General features: G+C 42.6%; 1 protein-coding gene across 1 annotated transcript in view; it reads right to left on the reverse strand.

The window, feature by feature from the left end:
• Window positions 1-17,548, reverse strand: part of FBXO36 (F-box protein 36) — a 94,706-nt gene that overhangs the window by 26,657 nt on the left and 50,501 nt on the right. Inside the window, exon 2 of the mRNA XM_061148588.1 lies at window positions 6,039-6,147. Coding sequence (XP_061004571.1) covers window positions 6,039-6,147 — 109 coding nt within the window. The remainder of the gene's footprint in view (window positions 1-6,038; window positions 6,148-17,548) is intronic.

Below are 17,548 nucleotides of genomic sequence, written 5' to 3' on the forward strand. Positions count from 1 at the left end.
AAAAAATGCTTGCTTCTTGGAAGAGAAGCTATGACAAACCTAGACAGTGTATTAAGAAACAGAGACATCAGTTTGCTGGCAAGGGTCCATATGGCCAAAGCTATGGTTTTTCCAGTAGTCATGTATGGATCTGAGTGTTGGACCGTAAAGAAGGCTGAATGCCAAAGAATTGATGATTTTGGACTGTGGTGTTGGAGAAGACTCTTGAGAGTCCCTTGGGCTGCAAGGAGATCAAACCAGTCAATCCTAAAGGAAATCAGTCATGAATATTCACTGGAAGGACTGATGCTAAAGTTGAAGCTCCAATACTTTGCCCACCTGATGTGAAGAGCCGACTCATTGGAAAAGACCCTGATGCTGGGAAAGATTGAGGGCAAGAGGAGAAGGGGACAACAGAGGATGAGATGATTGGGTGGCATCACCAACTCAATGGACATGAGTTTGAGCAAACTCTGGGAGAGAGTGAAGGAAGGGGAAGCCTGGTGTGCTGTAGTCCATGGGGTTGCAAAGAGTCAGACATGACTTAGCACCTGAACAACAAAGGGAGATAACCCTGGATGAACTAGGAGGGCCCAGGGTAATCACAGGGGTTCTTAGAAGGAAAAAAGGGAGGCAGGAATTGCAGGGTCAGAGAAGCAGATGTGAACCCGGAAGCAGTGTCGGGTTAATAAAGATTGGACTGGCCATTGCTGACTTTGAAATGAAGGAAGAGACCTTGAGCTAAGGAATGGGCAGCTCTAAAACCTGGAAAAGGCAAGGAAATGAATTCTCCCTCAGAACCTCCCGAGAAAACAGTCCTATGAACACATTGATTTTAGCCCAGCGACACTTCAGCAGTCTAGAAACCTAAGAAAATACATTTTTATCATTTAAGCCACTAAATTTGTGGTAATTTGTCACACCAGCAATAGGAGACCAATATAACCATTAATTATTAACTTAATAATGATTCAATCTGTAATAAAGATTATAGGACATTCTCTTCATGCAAAGTACACTGTTGTTATGGGCTGAATTGTGCCCTAGCTAAACTCCCCCAGATCCGTGTATTTAAATCCTAAACCCCAGTGCCTCGGAGTATGACTGCAGTGGGAGATGGATCTTTAAATAAGTGTGTGTGTGTGCTCAGTCATGTCCGCCTCTTTGCAACACCATGGATTATAGCCCATCAGTCATGTCTGCCTCTTTGCAACACCATGGATTATTGTCCATCAGGAAAATTCCATGGAATTTCCAGGCAAGACTACTGGAGTGGGTGGGTTGCCATGTCCTACTCCAGGGGATCTTCCAGACCCGGGGATTGAAACCATGTCACCTGTATTGGCAGGCGGATTCTTTATCAACTGCGCCACTGGGAAGCCCAGTAGGTCACATGGGCGGGCTCTAATTTGATCTGACTAGGATTCTTATAAGAAGAGGAAATTTGGACACACAGAGAGACCCCAGGGAGGGGGTATCCACACAGAGGAACACAGCTCGGATTCTGGTTTTGTTGATGGATTAGATCAAACACGGAGGAGAAAGAAAGGAGCTAAGGAAAACTTTAGGACTGGGGCCGTATTTTGGCAGGGGGAGGATCAGGAGGTATTTTTGGACATGTTACCTTTGAGCGCCTACTAGATACCCTTGGTAGAGATAGCAAGGGGGCACCTACATAAATATCTGAGTGTGGAGTTACGGGGAGAGGTGCAGACTTGAGACACCAATTTGGGACTCATCTGCTTATGGGCAGCATTTAAAGCTGGAGCCGCAGGAATTCTCTGGTGGTCCAGTAGTTAGGAATCCATCCTGCAATGCAGGTGATATGGGTTTGATCCCTGATGGCAGAACTAAGATCCCACATGCCGCAGAGCAACTAAGCCAACAATTAGAGATCCCAAGGGCTGCAACTAAGACCCAATATGGTTAAATAAATGAAAATTAAAAACAAAACCAGAAGACAGAGCCGATCCCCCCAGGGAATAAGTGCAAACTGACAAGCTGACAAGAGAAGAGGCTCATGAGCTGAACCCAGGGCCCCATATTTAGATTTGGAAAGATGAGAAGGACCCAGCAAGGAGACCAGGAAGGTGCCAGTGAGACTGGAGGAGGACCAAGACCAAGGTGCTCCAGGAAGCCAGAGAAGAAAACGCCACCCAAAGCAAGAAAACACAGTTCTCGTCCTCTGTGGGGGCTGACACCAACATTGATCACGATTTCTAGAAACTTCCCCACTGTTCTTTAGGATGTTAGCAGGAGAAGACCTTTGGAAGAAAAAACTTTAAGGGGATCTTGGGAATGTGATGAAGAGGGGATGGGTAAAATAAATCCAAACAACAACAACAAAAATAATAAATCCAAACATCCTGCACTTACTAAGAACAGCAAACAAAGATTAAAGACCCTATTCTGTACCATTCTAAAAAGCTTTCACATGTCAGGTCATTGAATGCTCACAGTGAACACACAGAGCAAGCATTTGACCCCCTAATATGAGGAGGAAAGGGCTTCCCAGGTGACCCGAATGGCAAAGAACCCATCTGCCACTGCAGGAGACACAAGAGACTCAGGTTCGATCCCTAGGTCAGGAAGATCCCCTGAAGGAAATGGCAACCCTCTCCAGTATTCTTGCCTGGAGAATCCCCATGGACCGAGGAACCTGGCAGGCTACAGTCCATAGGGTCGCAAAGAGTCAGACGCAACTGAAGCGACTTGGCACGCATTGAGAAGGAGAATGGGCTCATAGAGGGGGTTACACAGCCGGGCAGAGGCAGCAGAGATTTAAACCTGGCTCTGACCCCTGACCCCGCCCTGTGCCACAGCGCACCCCTCTTCTGCTGCTAAGGGCTTTCTGAGGGGTTCTGAGGGATTCCCTAAGAACCGAGGGGGAGGAGGAGGGGAAACAGTAGTGCTGCTCAGAGCTTTCCCCTCTGTCAAGATTCCAGTGCTATGGGAAGTCTACAAAGTGAGACACAGACGTCTTTGAACTTGCCAGGCCGATTTAATTTGCTATCTCTGTGTTGTTCCTGGCGTGAGACTGCAGCTCGAAAGACTGCAATTTTAAAAGCCTGTTTGGGTGTATTCCTCAACTGACTCCTCAACTCGCCTCTCTCCAGGTGGGAATGGAGCCAGCAGGAGGCCTCAGTCAGACTCATAAATTCCCGCTTTATTGCTTACTCTTCCAGGACCAGGAAACCCACAAGTGGTCGTCCTGAAACTGATGTTGCCCTCACTCTGGTGTTTTATGAGGGGGCAAGGGCATTGGAGACACCTGGGACTTCAAGAAACAGGTGAGGGTTTGGCCCTCAAGCCTCAACTCAAAAGACAATCACCTCCCAGACTTTGCTGTTGGCCCAGTGGATAAGAATCCACCTGCCATTGCAGGGTTTGATCCATGCTCTGGGTCGATTTAGATTCCACAAGCCATGGGGCAACTGAACCCATGTGTCACAACTATTGAGTCTGTGCTCTAGAGCCCTGGAGCTGCAACTAGCGAAGCCCAAAAGCACCCTATAGTCCATGCTCCGAAACAAGAGAAGCCTCCGCAATGAGAAGCCCGTGCATCAAAACTAGAGAAAGCCTGTGCCCAGCAACAAAAACCCAGTGCAGCCATAAATAAATAATATAAAAATAAAATAAAACAGCTAAGTTCTTAAAAAAAAAAAAAAAAGACGATCACCTCCCATCTCTCTGGCCCAAACCCCCACCTTCAGGTTTTTGTCGAAAACTGTCAGAAAATCCCATGCCAATGGATGCTCAGCACTCCCTAGTCATTTGGCTCCTGATTAGGTACTATTGTGCTTAAAAAATAAAATGGAACCTGACTTGGAAACAAAATGTGTTTTATAGAAGTTTACTTTATAACTATCTTTGCAGAAACCTGTCTATTCCACAATTAAATTAAGTAAGGCATGCATGGACTTATTTTTGTTCAGTGAAAAGTAGAGTCCTCAGCATGGTTCTTTGCAGGCCGGTGATGAATTTCATAACCAAAAACTGAGGACAATCAATCCAGATGTTTAACTATTTGAGGAAGCAAAACCCAACCAAACCTATTCTCTCTCTTAAAAAAACAACTATTACATGTTATAATGTTACAAAAGAGAAAATCTTTAAGAATTTTGATTATCAAAGATCCACCTAGAATGTGCCTTTTTTTTAAATCTGCGTTTTTTTATTTGACAGTTCCTTTCAATCAAAGTTATGGAATAAAATCTTTTTAAAGCTGCATGTATGAGCACAAAATAGTCATGGAGATGGTATATAAAAAGTCATGACTTTGATCATATGTCATCAGTTTATTCTTTTGTTAGAATCTGAGAAAACAATAAAAAGCAGTCTTCCATCATTATTAAAATTGTCTATGGAAATAATAAAAGTTATTTAAAGTAAAATAATTGATGATATGCTTTAATTGGTGAGAATAATTTCTCCTTAGTAAATTACTAGACCAGAGAGTGCCTTTTAAAAATCAGATTTGGGGTAACTTCCCTGGTGGTCCAGTGGCTAAGACTTCGCACTCCAAATGCAGGGGGCCTGGGTTCGATTCCTGGTGGGGGAACTAGATCCCACATGCCACAACTAAGAGTTTGTACGCCACAACTTAAAAAAAAAGATCCCGCATGCTGCAACCAAAGCTACCATGTGCCAACTAAGGCCAGGCTCAGCCAAATAAATAAATAAAAATAAACAGTAAATAAATAAATAATAAAAATAAGATTTTTTTTCCCCTACTCTCAGTGCTTAGGCCTGGCAATGTCAGTAGTTAGCTATGGGATCTGGGAAACTCACACCCATTCTGAATCTCACTTGAGAAATAGGGATAAGACTAGTTATTTCACAAGAATATTATAACAATTAAATGAGAATATGTATATGAAAGTGCTTGATGTTAACATTATTAACATTGCTACCTACTCCTAATAAAGTGAGAATCTCAAAAATGCCTTCTAAAATAATAAGATTTTATTGTTAAGAACTAATTATTAAAGAGTTTAAAGAGAGTCCTTTCTGAGACAAATACTGAAGTAGTTTAGGATGAAATGATGTAACATCTGAGGTTTACTTCAAAATAATCCAATGGGAACAGAAGGTTTGTGTTTTGAGTATTGTTTAATTGGGTTATGGGTGCATCAGAGCTTTTTTTTAACAAACATTCTGTCTACATTTATGTTTGAAATTTTCACATTGAGAAGAAAAAAAGCTAAGGGGAAATCGAAGGGCAATTTCTATTATTTAGTCCAAGTGCTACTTAAGACTGGTTTTGGGGAATTCCCTGAAGGTCCAGCGTTTAGGACTCCACGCTTCCACTTCCTAGGGCCTGAGTTACATCCCTGGTCATGGAACTAAGATCCTGCAAGCCATGTGACATGGCCAAAAAAAAAAAAGACTGCTTCTCATGAAAACCTAGCTATTAAAAGAAATGGTAGGGATTTTAAATGAACTTCAAAATGCGTAAGAATTTAAGGACTTGATAATTTGATTATATTTTGGAATAATCTTTTAACTTATTTTTAACTAAAGGAAAGCCATTTTAATTAAATGTTAGGGGGAAAAATCATATTTACTACATGATTTAAGATTATTAATGATGGGAATTCCCTGGTAGTACAGTCGCTAGAACTCAGCATTTTCAACCACATGGCTTGCAGGCACAGGATGGATTCCTGGTTGGGGAACTAGACACCACAAGCTGCACAGCCAAATTAAAAAAGATTATTAATGATTTTTTGGGGGGGCCATATTTCTTGGCATGTGGAATCTTAGTTCCCCAACCAGAAATCGAATCCACGCCCCTTGCAGTGGAAGTGTGGAGTCCTAATCACTGGACAGTCAGGGAAGTCCCTCAGAGATTTTTTTCCCAAAAGAAATTTCAGGATATGTTAACCATTTTCTATTTTTTAAGATCCCAATATTCTATCATATCTGTTATAGCCAATTAAGCACAGTTACATATCAATATTTCAAATGGTGAGATATTTGCTACTTCACTGACAAACTCTGTCACTAACTAAAGAGAACTTAACAGTAGCAAGTACATAATACACTCCCTTCCTTACCCTGAAGATGTGACTTCTCTAGGAAGTCTTCATGAGTTTCTTTTGTTTCTCCAGGTTTTGTTGATCGATACTCACTCCTCAGAGAGATCTTCCACCATCTAAAAATTACCTGCGATTGAATAGACTGAAGGTGAGATGAGTTAAAACCAATTGCAACGCCAACAGCCGAATTTAGGTCTGGGGTCTTAAAAAAAATCACTATCTTGGAAGGCACATAAGGCTGTGTGTCCAACATCAGCTGTAACTTTGCAAGCTGGCATCACATCAAATTAAAAGTGAGGTCCGTGCATCAGGAAATATTTTCCTTAGAGATTAGGGGCACAAAACCAAAATGCTGGAAGGAATCTTAAAAAATCTATCAAGTCAACTGATGGTTAAATCACCCAGATAGGAAAGGATAGGTGTTTCTGAGAACACAGATTCTTTACCCACAGGAGCCAATTCCAAAGTAATTGCTTGGTTCTCCTCCTCCTCCCTGTCCTGTCTACCAGGCAGACACAAGAAATGGATATCTTTCTCATGGAGAATGACAGGTACTTGGACAGAGCCAGGAAAAACACCATCATGCCTTGACTGATGCATCAAAGTGTCATTACCCAGGACACGTCTCGGTAATGGATCTGATAATGGTAATCTGATAATGCATTTGGCTGATGCATTATTGTGTTAATGATAATCTGATAATGCATGAGCATTTTGGTTTATCAGAAGCAACCTCACTTCCACAATTATGGACTGCACTTACATTCGGTGTCGTTTTCATGACAGTGAACTCTTTCTGCACTAGGGCTCCCAGGGAAAAGATGGGTAAGGAGATAGATAGTACTGAGAAACTGGTTGGCTTCCCAGTTCTGGGTTCTTCCCCCACTGGCATTACCATGTCAGGTTAAAAATGAGCTCAAGTTTCTACTCAAGGAGAAATAGTTAAGCAAGTGAAACTCACCAAGAGGCCTCCCTTTGTTTAGTTTCCTCTCATCCACCCTGTCCATTCAGCACTCCTGGTGGTCCTCACAGATCCTAGTGCACCTCCTTGGGCCACTGCCCTGGTCTCCATCCATTCTCCTCTCTTTTCTGGAGGTCCTTCCTGGTGCTGGTCTGGGAAGCCCATCCCTGCAGCCTATGAACTGCACAGCTTCTATTCCTCCTCACTCCTTTCCCCTTGCCTGTGGGTCTGGGCATCAGCCAGCTTTCCTCCCCTTCAAGAGTTGCCTCCAAATGCCCTAACATCTCCTGAGGTCCCCCACCTCCCATCTCCCCAACCACTCCCCATTTCTGATTTCTGAAAGATGGCACAACTCTCTCTCAGGAGGGAAGAGACCCTTCATGCCATCTTACCTAGCTCCCTGCCCAACAGAAAGTAGGTCCTCAGAAAATACTCATGGGATGAACTAAAGAGTGCTTTTCACTTAGATTTTATTGCTAATCTCTACGGGAGCTTCCCTTGTATTTGGTAAAGAATCCGCCTACAATGCAGGAGACCTGGGTTCCATTCCTGGGTCAGGAAGATCCCCTGGAGAAGGAAATGGCAACCCACTCCAGTGTTCTTGCCTGGAGAATCCCATGGACAAAGAGCCTGCAAGCTAAAGTCTATGGGGTCACAAGAGTTGGACATGTCTTAGCAACTAAACCACCACCACAGGAGCTGAGGGGAAAATATGTACTTAAGTCACAGAGCTCCGTAACTTCACAAAACTGAGGTAGCTGAAAATCCCTTAGTCTTCCTCTTTTGTTTTTTTCCCGGCATAAGGCTCACCAAAATCATCCTCTTAAGCATCTTTCTGCCCCATCTGCAGAAGTTAAGGGTTTATCCGTCTCCTAGGGCTGCCACAGAAAAATACCACAGACTGGGTGGCATGAACAATAGAAATTTATTCCCTCACAGTTCTGGAGGCAGGAAGTCCAGGATCAAGGTGTTGGCAAGTTTGGTGTCTCCTGAGGCCTCTCTCCTTGGCTTGCAGGTGACACCTTCTCACTGTGTCCTTACAAGGCCTTTCCCCTGAGCATGTGCAACCCTGGTATCTCTTCCTCTTCCTTAAAGGACACTGGTCCTGTTGGACTAGGGCCCCATCCTTATGACCTTATTTAACCTTATTTAGTTCTTGAAAAGTCCTATCTACAAATACAGTTTTCAACATAAGAATTTTAAAAGTGTGTTAGTCAGTCAGTCACATCCAACTCTTCACGAACCCATGGACTACAATCCTCCAGGCTCCTCTGTCCATGGGATTTCCCAGGCAAGAATATTGGAGTGGGTAACCATCCCCTTCTCCAGGAGATCTTCCCGACCCAGGGTTCAAAACTGGGTCTCCAGGATTGCAAGCATATTCTTTACCATCTGAGCCACCAGGGACACAATTCAATCTATAACAAAAGGATGTCAGGGGTTACAGTAGAAGAACATGAATCTTGGAGCAAAGATAGACCTAGCCCATTTATTTAATCTCTCTGCACTTCTATTTTCCTTTCCATTTCCTTCTATTAAGTGTCATTAAAATTAATATTAAATATTATGACAAATATTTCCTTTCTATTGGATGAAGAGGCCAGGTCATTTGAATCTAATGCTGTGTTCTTTATGCACATAATCTAGAACTTGTAGGACTAGTTGTGAACTCAGAAATAATTTAGTCCATTTTCTGCCACTCATCTGAATGAGGAAAATACTTTAAAGAGGTTAAGTCAGAAATGATAGGTGTCCCTCCTTACATTCCCAGTGAATTAAAGCTTTTGCCTGGACATGAAGGAATTCAGAGATGAAATGATAGGTGAAAAGTGACTTTATTTAGAGAAAAATGCACTTCACAGTGTGGGCCATCTCAGAAGCTGAGGGGCCCCACAATATGGCATGGTTAGTTTTTATGGACTGGGTAATTTTCTAATGAATGGGAGGATTATTCCAACTATTTTGGGGGGAGGGGGCAGAGATTTCCAGGAATTGGGCAACTGCCCACTTCTGACCTCTTATGTTTGGCCTCAGAACTGTCATGGTCCTGGTGGGTGTCATTTAGCATGCTAATGTATTACACTGATCTGACAATGAAGCTCAAGGTCCACTAGAAGTCGACTCCTCTGCCATCTTGGATCTAGCTGGTTAACCAGTTTGTCATGTCCCATTCTTCTAAAGGTTGTGCCCTGCCCCCTCCCCTCCTGCTTCACCTACAACCTACACCTACCAGATGTTATCTTACAACTGAATTCCGACAGAAGAAAGACACCGCAGGAGTCCAAAATGTGTTTCTGGAAGCTCAGTGGAGTGCCCCGCAGCCCCAATCCACTTTGACATTCTACAGGAAACGTCACAGGAAAGTTTCTCTCTGGGGCAAGTGCACCTGTTACAATGATCTAATCAGCTACCCCTCTAGGCAGATCAAGCAACTGTGGGTAAAATGGAAGATTTTGGAACACATGGAGTTCTAGACAGGGTGCGACTCCAGAAACGTTTGATTACTAAGCTTACTTATGTTGTTCAGAAAAATGCAGAGAGACACCTTACAGCCTTACTTGTCAGCTTCATATCTTGCACATCAATCATCTCCTCAATTGAAAATTATTTCTGACATTCCTTCTGCTAATTAATTAAACCCTCGGGGACTGATTTCGAAGGCAACATTTGAACTGCTTGCTGTAACAGCCTCAGGAGGGCGGCTCCTCAGGGCACAGACTCCAGTCACCTTGCAACACAGACAAGCATCCTACTGGCTCCTCTGAGGTATTTAAAGTAAATGCCTGAGAATAGAACACTTGCCTAAGGAAACGCGGCTGACTGGAACCAGAAGCCAGCCTCCTCACTCCTCACTTGCAAACACAGGGCTTGTTGTGAGTCACAAAGCTCTCTTTACATAAAATCTACACTGCTCCATGTATCAGAGCAGTGCACAGGAATCTGATCCTCGGAACCATAACTGAGCCTGGCCAAGACTCTATTATGTTAGATAGTAAAACTTGTTAAAAGGGCTACCCTGGTGGTCTAGTGATTAAGAATCCACCTTGCAACGCAGGAGACACACATTTGATCCCTGGTCAGGGAACTAAGATCCTACATGCCGCAGAGCAACTAAGCCCGTGTGCCGCAACTACAGAAGGCTATGTGCTCCAAGCCCGTTGCTGTTGTTCAGTCGCTAAGTCATGTCTGACTCTGTGACCCCATGGACTGCAGCATGCCAGGCTTCTCTGTCCATCACCATCTCTCTGAGTTTGCTCAAGCTCATGTCCATTGAGTCAGTGATGCCATCCAGCTGTCTCATCCTCTGTCAGCCCCTTCTCCTCTTGCCCTCAGTTCTTCCCAGCATCAGGGTCTTTTCCAATGAGTCAGCTCTTCGCATTAGGTGGCCGAAGTACTGGATCGTCAGAACCCCGTGCACCAAAACAAAAGATCCCAAATGATGCAAGAAGATCCCCCGTGCTGTAACTAAGACCCAATGCGGCCAAATAAATATTCTTTAAAAAACTTATTAAAACAGATAAAGATACTAGACATTGTCTCTCAAATTAGTTAAGCTTTTTTTAAGTGACAAAACTCAATACTTGTGAGGACAAGGAAAAATGGGAGCCCTCACACTCACTGAGAGGAGTGTAAACTGGCTTGATAATACCTCCCCAAAACCTTGAAATCATCCATGCCCTTGGACCCAGACATTCTGCTCTTAAAGAATTTATCAGAGATGTAGATGGCATTTTTTATATAAGAAAGTTTGTTATAGTCTAATTATATGTGTATGTTAGTCACTCAGCTGTGACCCCATAGACTGTAGCCTGCCAGGCTCCTCTGTCCATGGAATTCTCCAGGCAGGAATACTGGAGTGGGTTGCCATTCCCTTCTCCAGGGTATCTTTCTGACCCAGGGATTGAATCTGGGTCTCCTGCATTGCAGGCAGATTCTTTACCATCTGAGCCATCAGGGAAGCCCATAGGCTAATTATAGTAATGAAAAATCAGTGCTGACTTAAGGGTTCAATATTTGGGAGTAATTAAATAATCATGGCACATTTAGATGATGGAATACTCTGTCATTATTTATGCCAATAAAATAATTTGTGAAGAAATGACTAATAACACAGATCACTGTTAACGATCACTGGTCAAAAGGCTTAAAAGTATGGCTCCAAATATTTAAAGGAAAATAATATGTGCAGGGAGAAGGGGCATTAGCTTGACAGTAAATGCAACAATTTCACATGACAGATCCAGCTTGAAGGAAGCCAAAGAGATCCCCTAAATAGCTGTGAATTGGGTACCAGCTCTCATGGTATTAGCTTAAGTCAGAACACATAGAAAGTTATTCTTATATATTTATTTCTGTTTTGAAAACCTTAAAATCTGTAAATACTGTTTTGAACATATTCTTATCAAATGTGAATATTTTGGTAATGAAGAATCCTGCCTGCAAGAAAAGCCACATAGGCGCTTCCCAGGGGTTTTGTGACTGTTCAGACCTGGCTAGCTACTCCAGTATTCTTGCTTGGAGAATCCCAAGGACAGTGGAGCCTGGCAGGCTACAGTCCACGGGGTCGCAAAGGGTCAGACACGACTGAACAACTAACACAACAGACCTGGCTAGAATGAGGCTTTCACCAATCTCCCAGCCACCTGTGAGCAGTGCATGACTGTCTTATTATGGATGAAGAAGCGGATCTCAGATGAGTAAAATAACTTGCCCCAGCATCTCTTACCAGGCAGAGGCTGACCTAGAAAGAGTCTAGCTCTTTTTCATTGCCTTATACTCTCTCCAGGAGGGGCGAGCAGTCAGCCTCGTTATCATTTTGTATCTTAAGAGAAATCCTGTAATCTGTGAGAATTCTTTAAAATTGTTGGTTAAATTTAGCATATATTTAGATTTCTCATGTATTTCCAGGGAATCATTTCAATAAATTTGAAAACTGAGCTTACTTCCAAAAGAGAGGTCTAAGATTCCTCATTAATCCCCCAACATCTTTTCTGCACAAATTATCCAGACAACGAGCTATTTGTCATTCACACAGTGAAGGTCCCTAGAGCTTAAGTCTTTTTCCAACAGGAGAGGGACTCACAAGGCAGCCCTCCAGGGGGCACTGGGAAACGTTGTGCCCAGTGGGCATCTCAGCATTTGGATATATTTAGACAACACACACCCCAATCCCAGCCCCCCAGGTCAGAGACCATCCTACTCCCAATCACTATACCTGGCTGAAAACTCCTGCTACTGGGACAACAGCAGAGACTCTGGTATTAGGAGTAGCGGTGGTGCTTTAGTCGCTAAGTCGTGTCTGACTCTTGTGACCCCATGGACAGAAGAGCCTGGCAGACTACAGTCCATGGGATTCTCCAGGCAAGAATACTGCAGTGGGTTGCCATTTCCTTCTGCTGGGTTTAAAGCCTGGTCTCTGTCATGTTTATTAGGCGGAAGTCTTAATCTCTTGGGTCCTCAGCTTCTTCGTCTCCAAGATACCCCCATGCCCACCTCACTGAACTTCCGAGGGACGACCTGGGAAAAGTGCAAAGTGCCCAGCAGGAGGCCAGGCACATGAGCTCTGTGGAGGAGGGTCCTTGCCTCTTTCTTTCTCCCTTTTCCTTCCTGTTCCCTTGCTGGTCAGTTCTTCATATTTATAACACACTCAGTTCCAAATACCCACAGAACCTTATCGCTGTTCTCATCAACTATCTAACAATATTCAATCATACTTCATTAAGTTCTGCTCTCTTAATCGTGTTCTTCAAAGATCTTTAGAGAATTCCCTGGCTGTTCAATGGTTAGGACTCTGAGATTCAACTGCAGAGGGGAACAGGTTATCCCTCGTCGGGGAACTAGGACCCCAAAAGTTGCATGACATGAACCAAAAAGAAAAAAAAGAAAAATTTCTTTCATTCATTCTGACTTGGTATTTGACTTTTCTGATCATCAATAATCATTAAGAATTGCACATCCTTTGCTCTGAGTATTTCCCCCCACAGCATAATTATCTGTCTGTGAAGGATTAGGGTGACTTGCCAGATACCACAGACTAAATGAGGCATTCTGAAGCTTTCGAAGCATCTGCCCAGGAAATACGATTGTAATTTAGCACACGACTATTTCTGCTTTCTCCTGCAGACTAGTGTTACTCCATGAGATCAAATTTCTCCCTATTTTGGAAATCATATATGATTAGGGGGTTTTACAGAATGGGGTTGAGATACTGTGTCAGAGAGAGTTTATGAAATTAGATCTTCTGTTTAGTAAAGAAGGACTTTGTTATCTGAACAGTCTACAGAGAAATGGAGTAGCAAAGAATTGCAAGGGCACACTGTGAGTAATGTTACCTTTCAATATTACTCAAAAGCTCACAAAGTACTGGCATTCCAAAACATAGAAAGTCGTTATTTTTAAAAATGAATTATGAAGATATTTTATTTCAATGCATACTTAAATTATAAACAATTACGATGTGCTTTGATCCAAATTTACAACATCAGTTATGCGTTCCTCTGGCTCAATTTGTCTAGACACAGCAAGACTAAGATTTTCAGCTATTGAAATTGGAATAGTAGGAATTTTTCTATATTGGGAATAAAAGCATCACTATGAATTATGGGAAAGATGAGTCTGAGGCTGAAATGAGAATGGAATAAACTGAAATCTTTAATAAAGGAGAGCTGGCTGCACTGAAATTCTTTCTTCCTTTAGGAACTCAGAAATGAAGCTGTCTTTGGAGAATTAACTCCTTAACCCAGCGGCTGTGCCTGGGAGCCGGCGGCAGACATTGTCGGTTGCTACCTGGCATTCTTTTGCCCACCTGCTCTTCCTACAGAAATCCCGATTTATCCCGTGGCCTCTCTCCTCTGCATTGCTGGTGCTCAGGGCACAGGCCTCACCTCTAGATCCAGGGGGCATGACATGACTGGTATAAGCGATTCTTTTTCTTTTTTTCCTTTATTTTTTCTTTTAGGCCGAGCTGTGTGTCATGCAGGATCTTAGTTCCCCAACCAGGGATCAAACCCAGGCTCTCTGCGGTGGGAGCGTGGAGTCTTACAAATAGACTACCAGGGAAGTCCTGGTCTAAGCCATTCTTGGCAGGTTTTCCCCCCGGCCAGTAATTGGTGTGGGCACGGGCATGTGAGACACCAGGAGAGATCTGCAGAAAGTTCAGGGAAAGATTTTATCACTTATAAGGAGTGTCAACTGAAAAAAAAAATTCACAAAAGTGGAGAATTACGTCTTATTTGCAGACTTTCTGAGGACTTCAAGTCCGGGAGGCAGCCTCTCAGATAGCTCTGAGGAACAGCTCTGAAGAGGTAAGGAGAAGACAGCGTATATAGTTTTGTGACAAAGATAAGGCAGTCAGAACATTAAAAGATTACCAATAATTAAAGAAAACCAGACATCTCAAGTTAATGAATTTAGTGCTTTCCTATGTATGGAAAGATGCAAGAATCTGGGCTTACTGTAATCATTCCTTTGATATGCACCCTAGCTATCTAGGGCTGGTATCGTGTTTTTTTCCCATCCTGAGTCCCCTCATGGTACACTGCTGGGGGTGGCTGTAGTCACTGAGGGCTTAACTGCAGGCAATCCATTTGTCTCCATCCTGAGTTCCCAATATTCTTTGTTTACTATATATGGCAGCTGACCTTTTTCATTCATGAGAGAAATACAGCCTCTTTGGGGGTACTAGCTACTGTGCTTTGATATGATCACTGGAGTAGCAGCAACCATTTTGTCACTATGAGGTTGAATGTCACCAGCCTGAGGTGACAACAGTGTCACCTAGAGACAGAACCAACAGATTGTTGAGAAGCCAGAGCACCATCACTGTGTTGGGAATCTCTTTTCCTTTAAACGTGTTTTTACGTGAAATAATGCCACATTCCACCAGATCTAGTATACCATATATTAAATGCCACAGCATTATATATTATGTAGAAAGAAAGAACACTGTCAAGTAAACTAAAACCAAATTGATTTTTATCACTTATTTTACATTGAAAGGGCTCTTTTATTCTTTATTAGACATGTATTTTATTATGTTATCTTTAGCAATTATATTACAGTGGACCCTTGATCAACACAATTTGACCTACACAAGTTCATATATAAGCAAATTTTTTTCACTAAATATTTACTGCAGTATACTACATGACCTGTGGTTGATTGAATCCACAGGTGTAAAATGTTCAATGAGGAGGGTGGACAGGGAAGTTATATAAGAATTTACAACTGCAAGGGGGGGTTGATGCCCCACCCCCTGAATTGTTCAAGGGTCAACTGTACTTCATTAATTTTATAAATTATATTAATACTATATATATGTTACATTAATTTTAATATAATAAATTTATATTACTCTCATATATACCTAAGGATCTTCCCAGGTGGCACTAGTGGTAAAGAACCTGCCTGCCAATGCAGGAGCCATAAGAGACTCGGGTTCAATCCCTGGGTCAGGAATATCCCCTGGAGGAGGGCATGGCAACCCACTTAGTATTCTTGCCTGGGGAAATCCCATGGACAGAGGAGCCTGGCGGGCTACAGTCCATGGAGTCGTAATGAGTCAGACATGACTGAAACAACTTAGCATACACACACACACACACACACACACCCCAGTAGAATAAATAGATGAACGTATTCCTAACATTTTCCCATATTCAACATCTGAGTCTTTAATGTTTTACTCAGAATGTTATCTCTGTGACATCAAGAGCTTGGCAATCACAGCAATAAGGTACTAGCTCTTAGACTGGCTCTGCAGTCACTTTGAACTAGCTTCCTTTTGACTTCCGCTTTGGGAATGCTGTGAACATCTCAGATTCACCCCCACTCCCTCCCATCTGAAACTGTGCTCTCCCACAGCGTCTGCATTTTCTTCCAAACTTTGCTTTGATGCTTAGGTTCCTGAGTTGTTTTTTTTTTCAGTTTCTAGCTATTACAAATCAAAGTTCTATAAACATCTGTGTACAAGTTTTTGCCCACTTTTACCCTCTTTATGTTGTTAACTGTCTTCTGTTACTTATTAAGTCTTAATAATAAATTGTCTCTGATAAAATAAGGATGATTTCTGCCTCCTCAATGTACCTTGCTTGAGATATTTGTTATGAATCCTTTTTCATTCACTTTGCAGGGTACTTGGTGAGAGCTTAGAACCTGGGAATACTTCACATCTAGAAAACTTTCTTCTACACTTTCTTCTGGAATTTCTTATTTCCAGATCTGGACATCCTGGTCTAATTCTTTTATTATTTTGTTTTCCTTTCCTATTGTCTGTTTCTTACTTTTGGTTCTTTTTTTCTAGATTTTCTCTATTTTATCTTCCAACTCTTCCATGGAGTTTTTCATTTTTCCTATTATATATTTTTCTAAAATTTCTTCTTAGTTTTCCAAATGTTTCTTTTTTATTGTGTGATGCTCTTGTTTTGGGGCTATAATAACTTTCTTATCCTTCCAAGGATATTACTGAGGAGTATTTTATTTTTTCTTTGTTTATTGTAGTCACCTTTTCCAAAATTACATTTCCTATGTGTTTTTGTTGTTGACTTGTTCTGGCTTTCCTCAAAATACTGATAGGGGCTTCCCAGATGGCTCAGTGGCTCCACCAGCCAATGCTGGGGCTTCAGGAGACTTGGTTTCAATCCCTGGGTCAGGAAGATCCCTTGGAGAAGGAAATGGCAATCCACTCCAGAATTCCTGCCTGGAAAATCCCACTGGTGGGCTACAGTTCACGGGGTCAAAAAAAGTCAGACTCAGACTGAGCCACTGAGCACAAACACAAAAGCGTGATAACTCTTCACCATTCACATCTATTTAGGAGTAGAGTGCTAGAAAGCTGCGTGGAAGTTCTGGGCATTTGAGCAGGGATTATCCAGAGAGGATCTCACTGTTGGGTGATCTGCTGAAGCTCTTTGGTTGGAGGATCCTATTAATATCTTAAGATCTCTTCTTGGCTGGTGAAGCATTTTCCAGCTTTCTCCCTGGAGGGTATAAACCTAACTGCCTGAAGCTTTCTATGAACCACTGGGAAGTCAGAATGAGTCTCACAGTTCAGTATTTGGATTTTGATTTACTTCCTTGCCATCTTTAGCCCTGAGTTCCTCTGTCCCCAGTGACCTGGGGTCCGGAGTCCACTGAATCCTTAGTCTGCTCCTCCAGAGACCAAACTTCCAGTCCTCCGCTGAGGGGTGAGGGAAAGCTGCTGCTGGTTGTGCAGAGGAAAGGGGGTTGGGAGTAGAGGATGAAGAAGGTGGGTCTAACCACATCTTAAACAGGATATCAACCATCACTCCTGTTCACAGGTCCTTTCTCACTTTCTTCAAAGTACCCGTTTCTCCCTGTTTCTGAATTGCCCCTGCTTTGAGGTTCTGGGGTGCAAATCTGATTACTTCCTGACTTCTTTACCACTAGCTTAAAATTCAGCTTTTTCAGGGCTGCTAAAAATCAGCTACCACTAAGTCATCTTCTTCGCAGCATGCAAAATTGTTGCCTTCATTGCTGTTCCCTGTCTCTTTGTCTTTGTGGGTTTATGCTTTAGAAAAACCCTATAATTGTTATTTTAGCGGTGTTG

Source organism: Dama dama, chromosome 8 (assembly GCF_033118175.1).
Source record: "Dama dama isolate Ldn47 chromosome 8, ASM3311817v1, whole genome shotgun sequence".
In the NCBI taxonomy this organism is placed as follows: domain Eukaryota; kingdom Metazoa; phylum Chordata; class Mammalia; order Artiodactyla; family Cervidae; genus Dama; species Dama dama.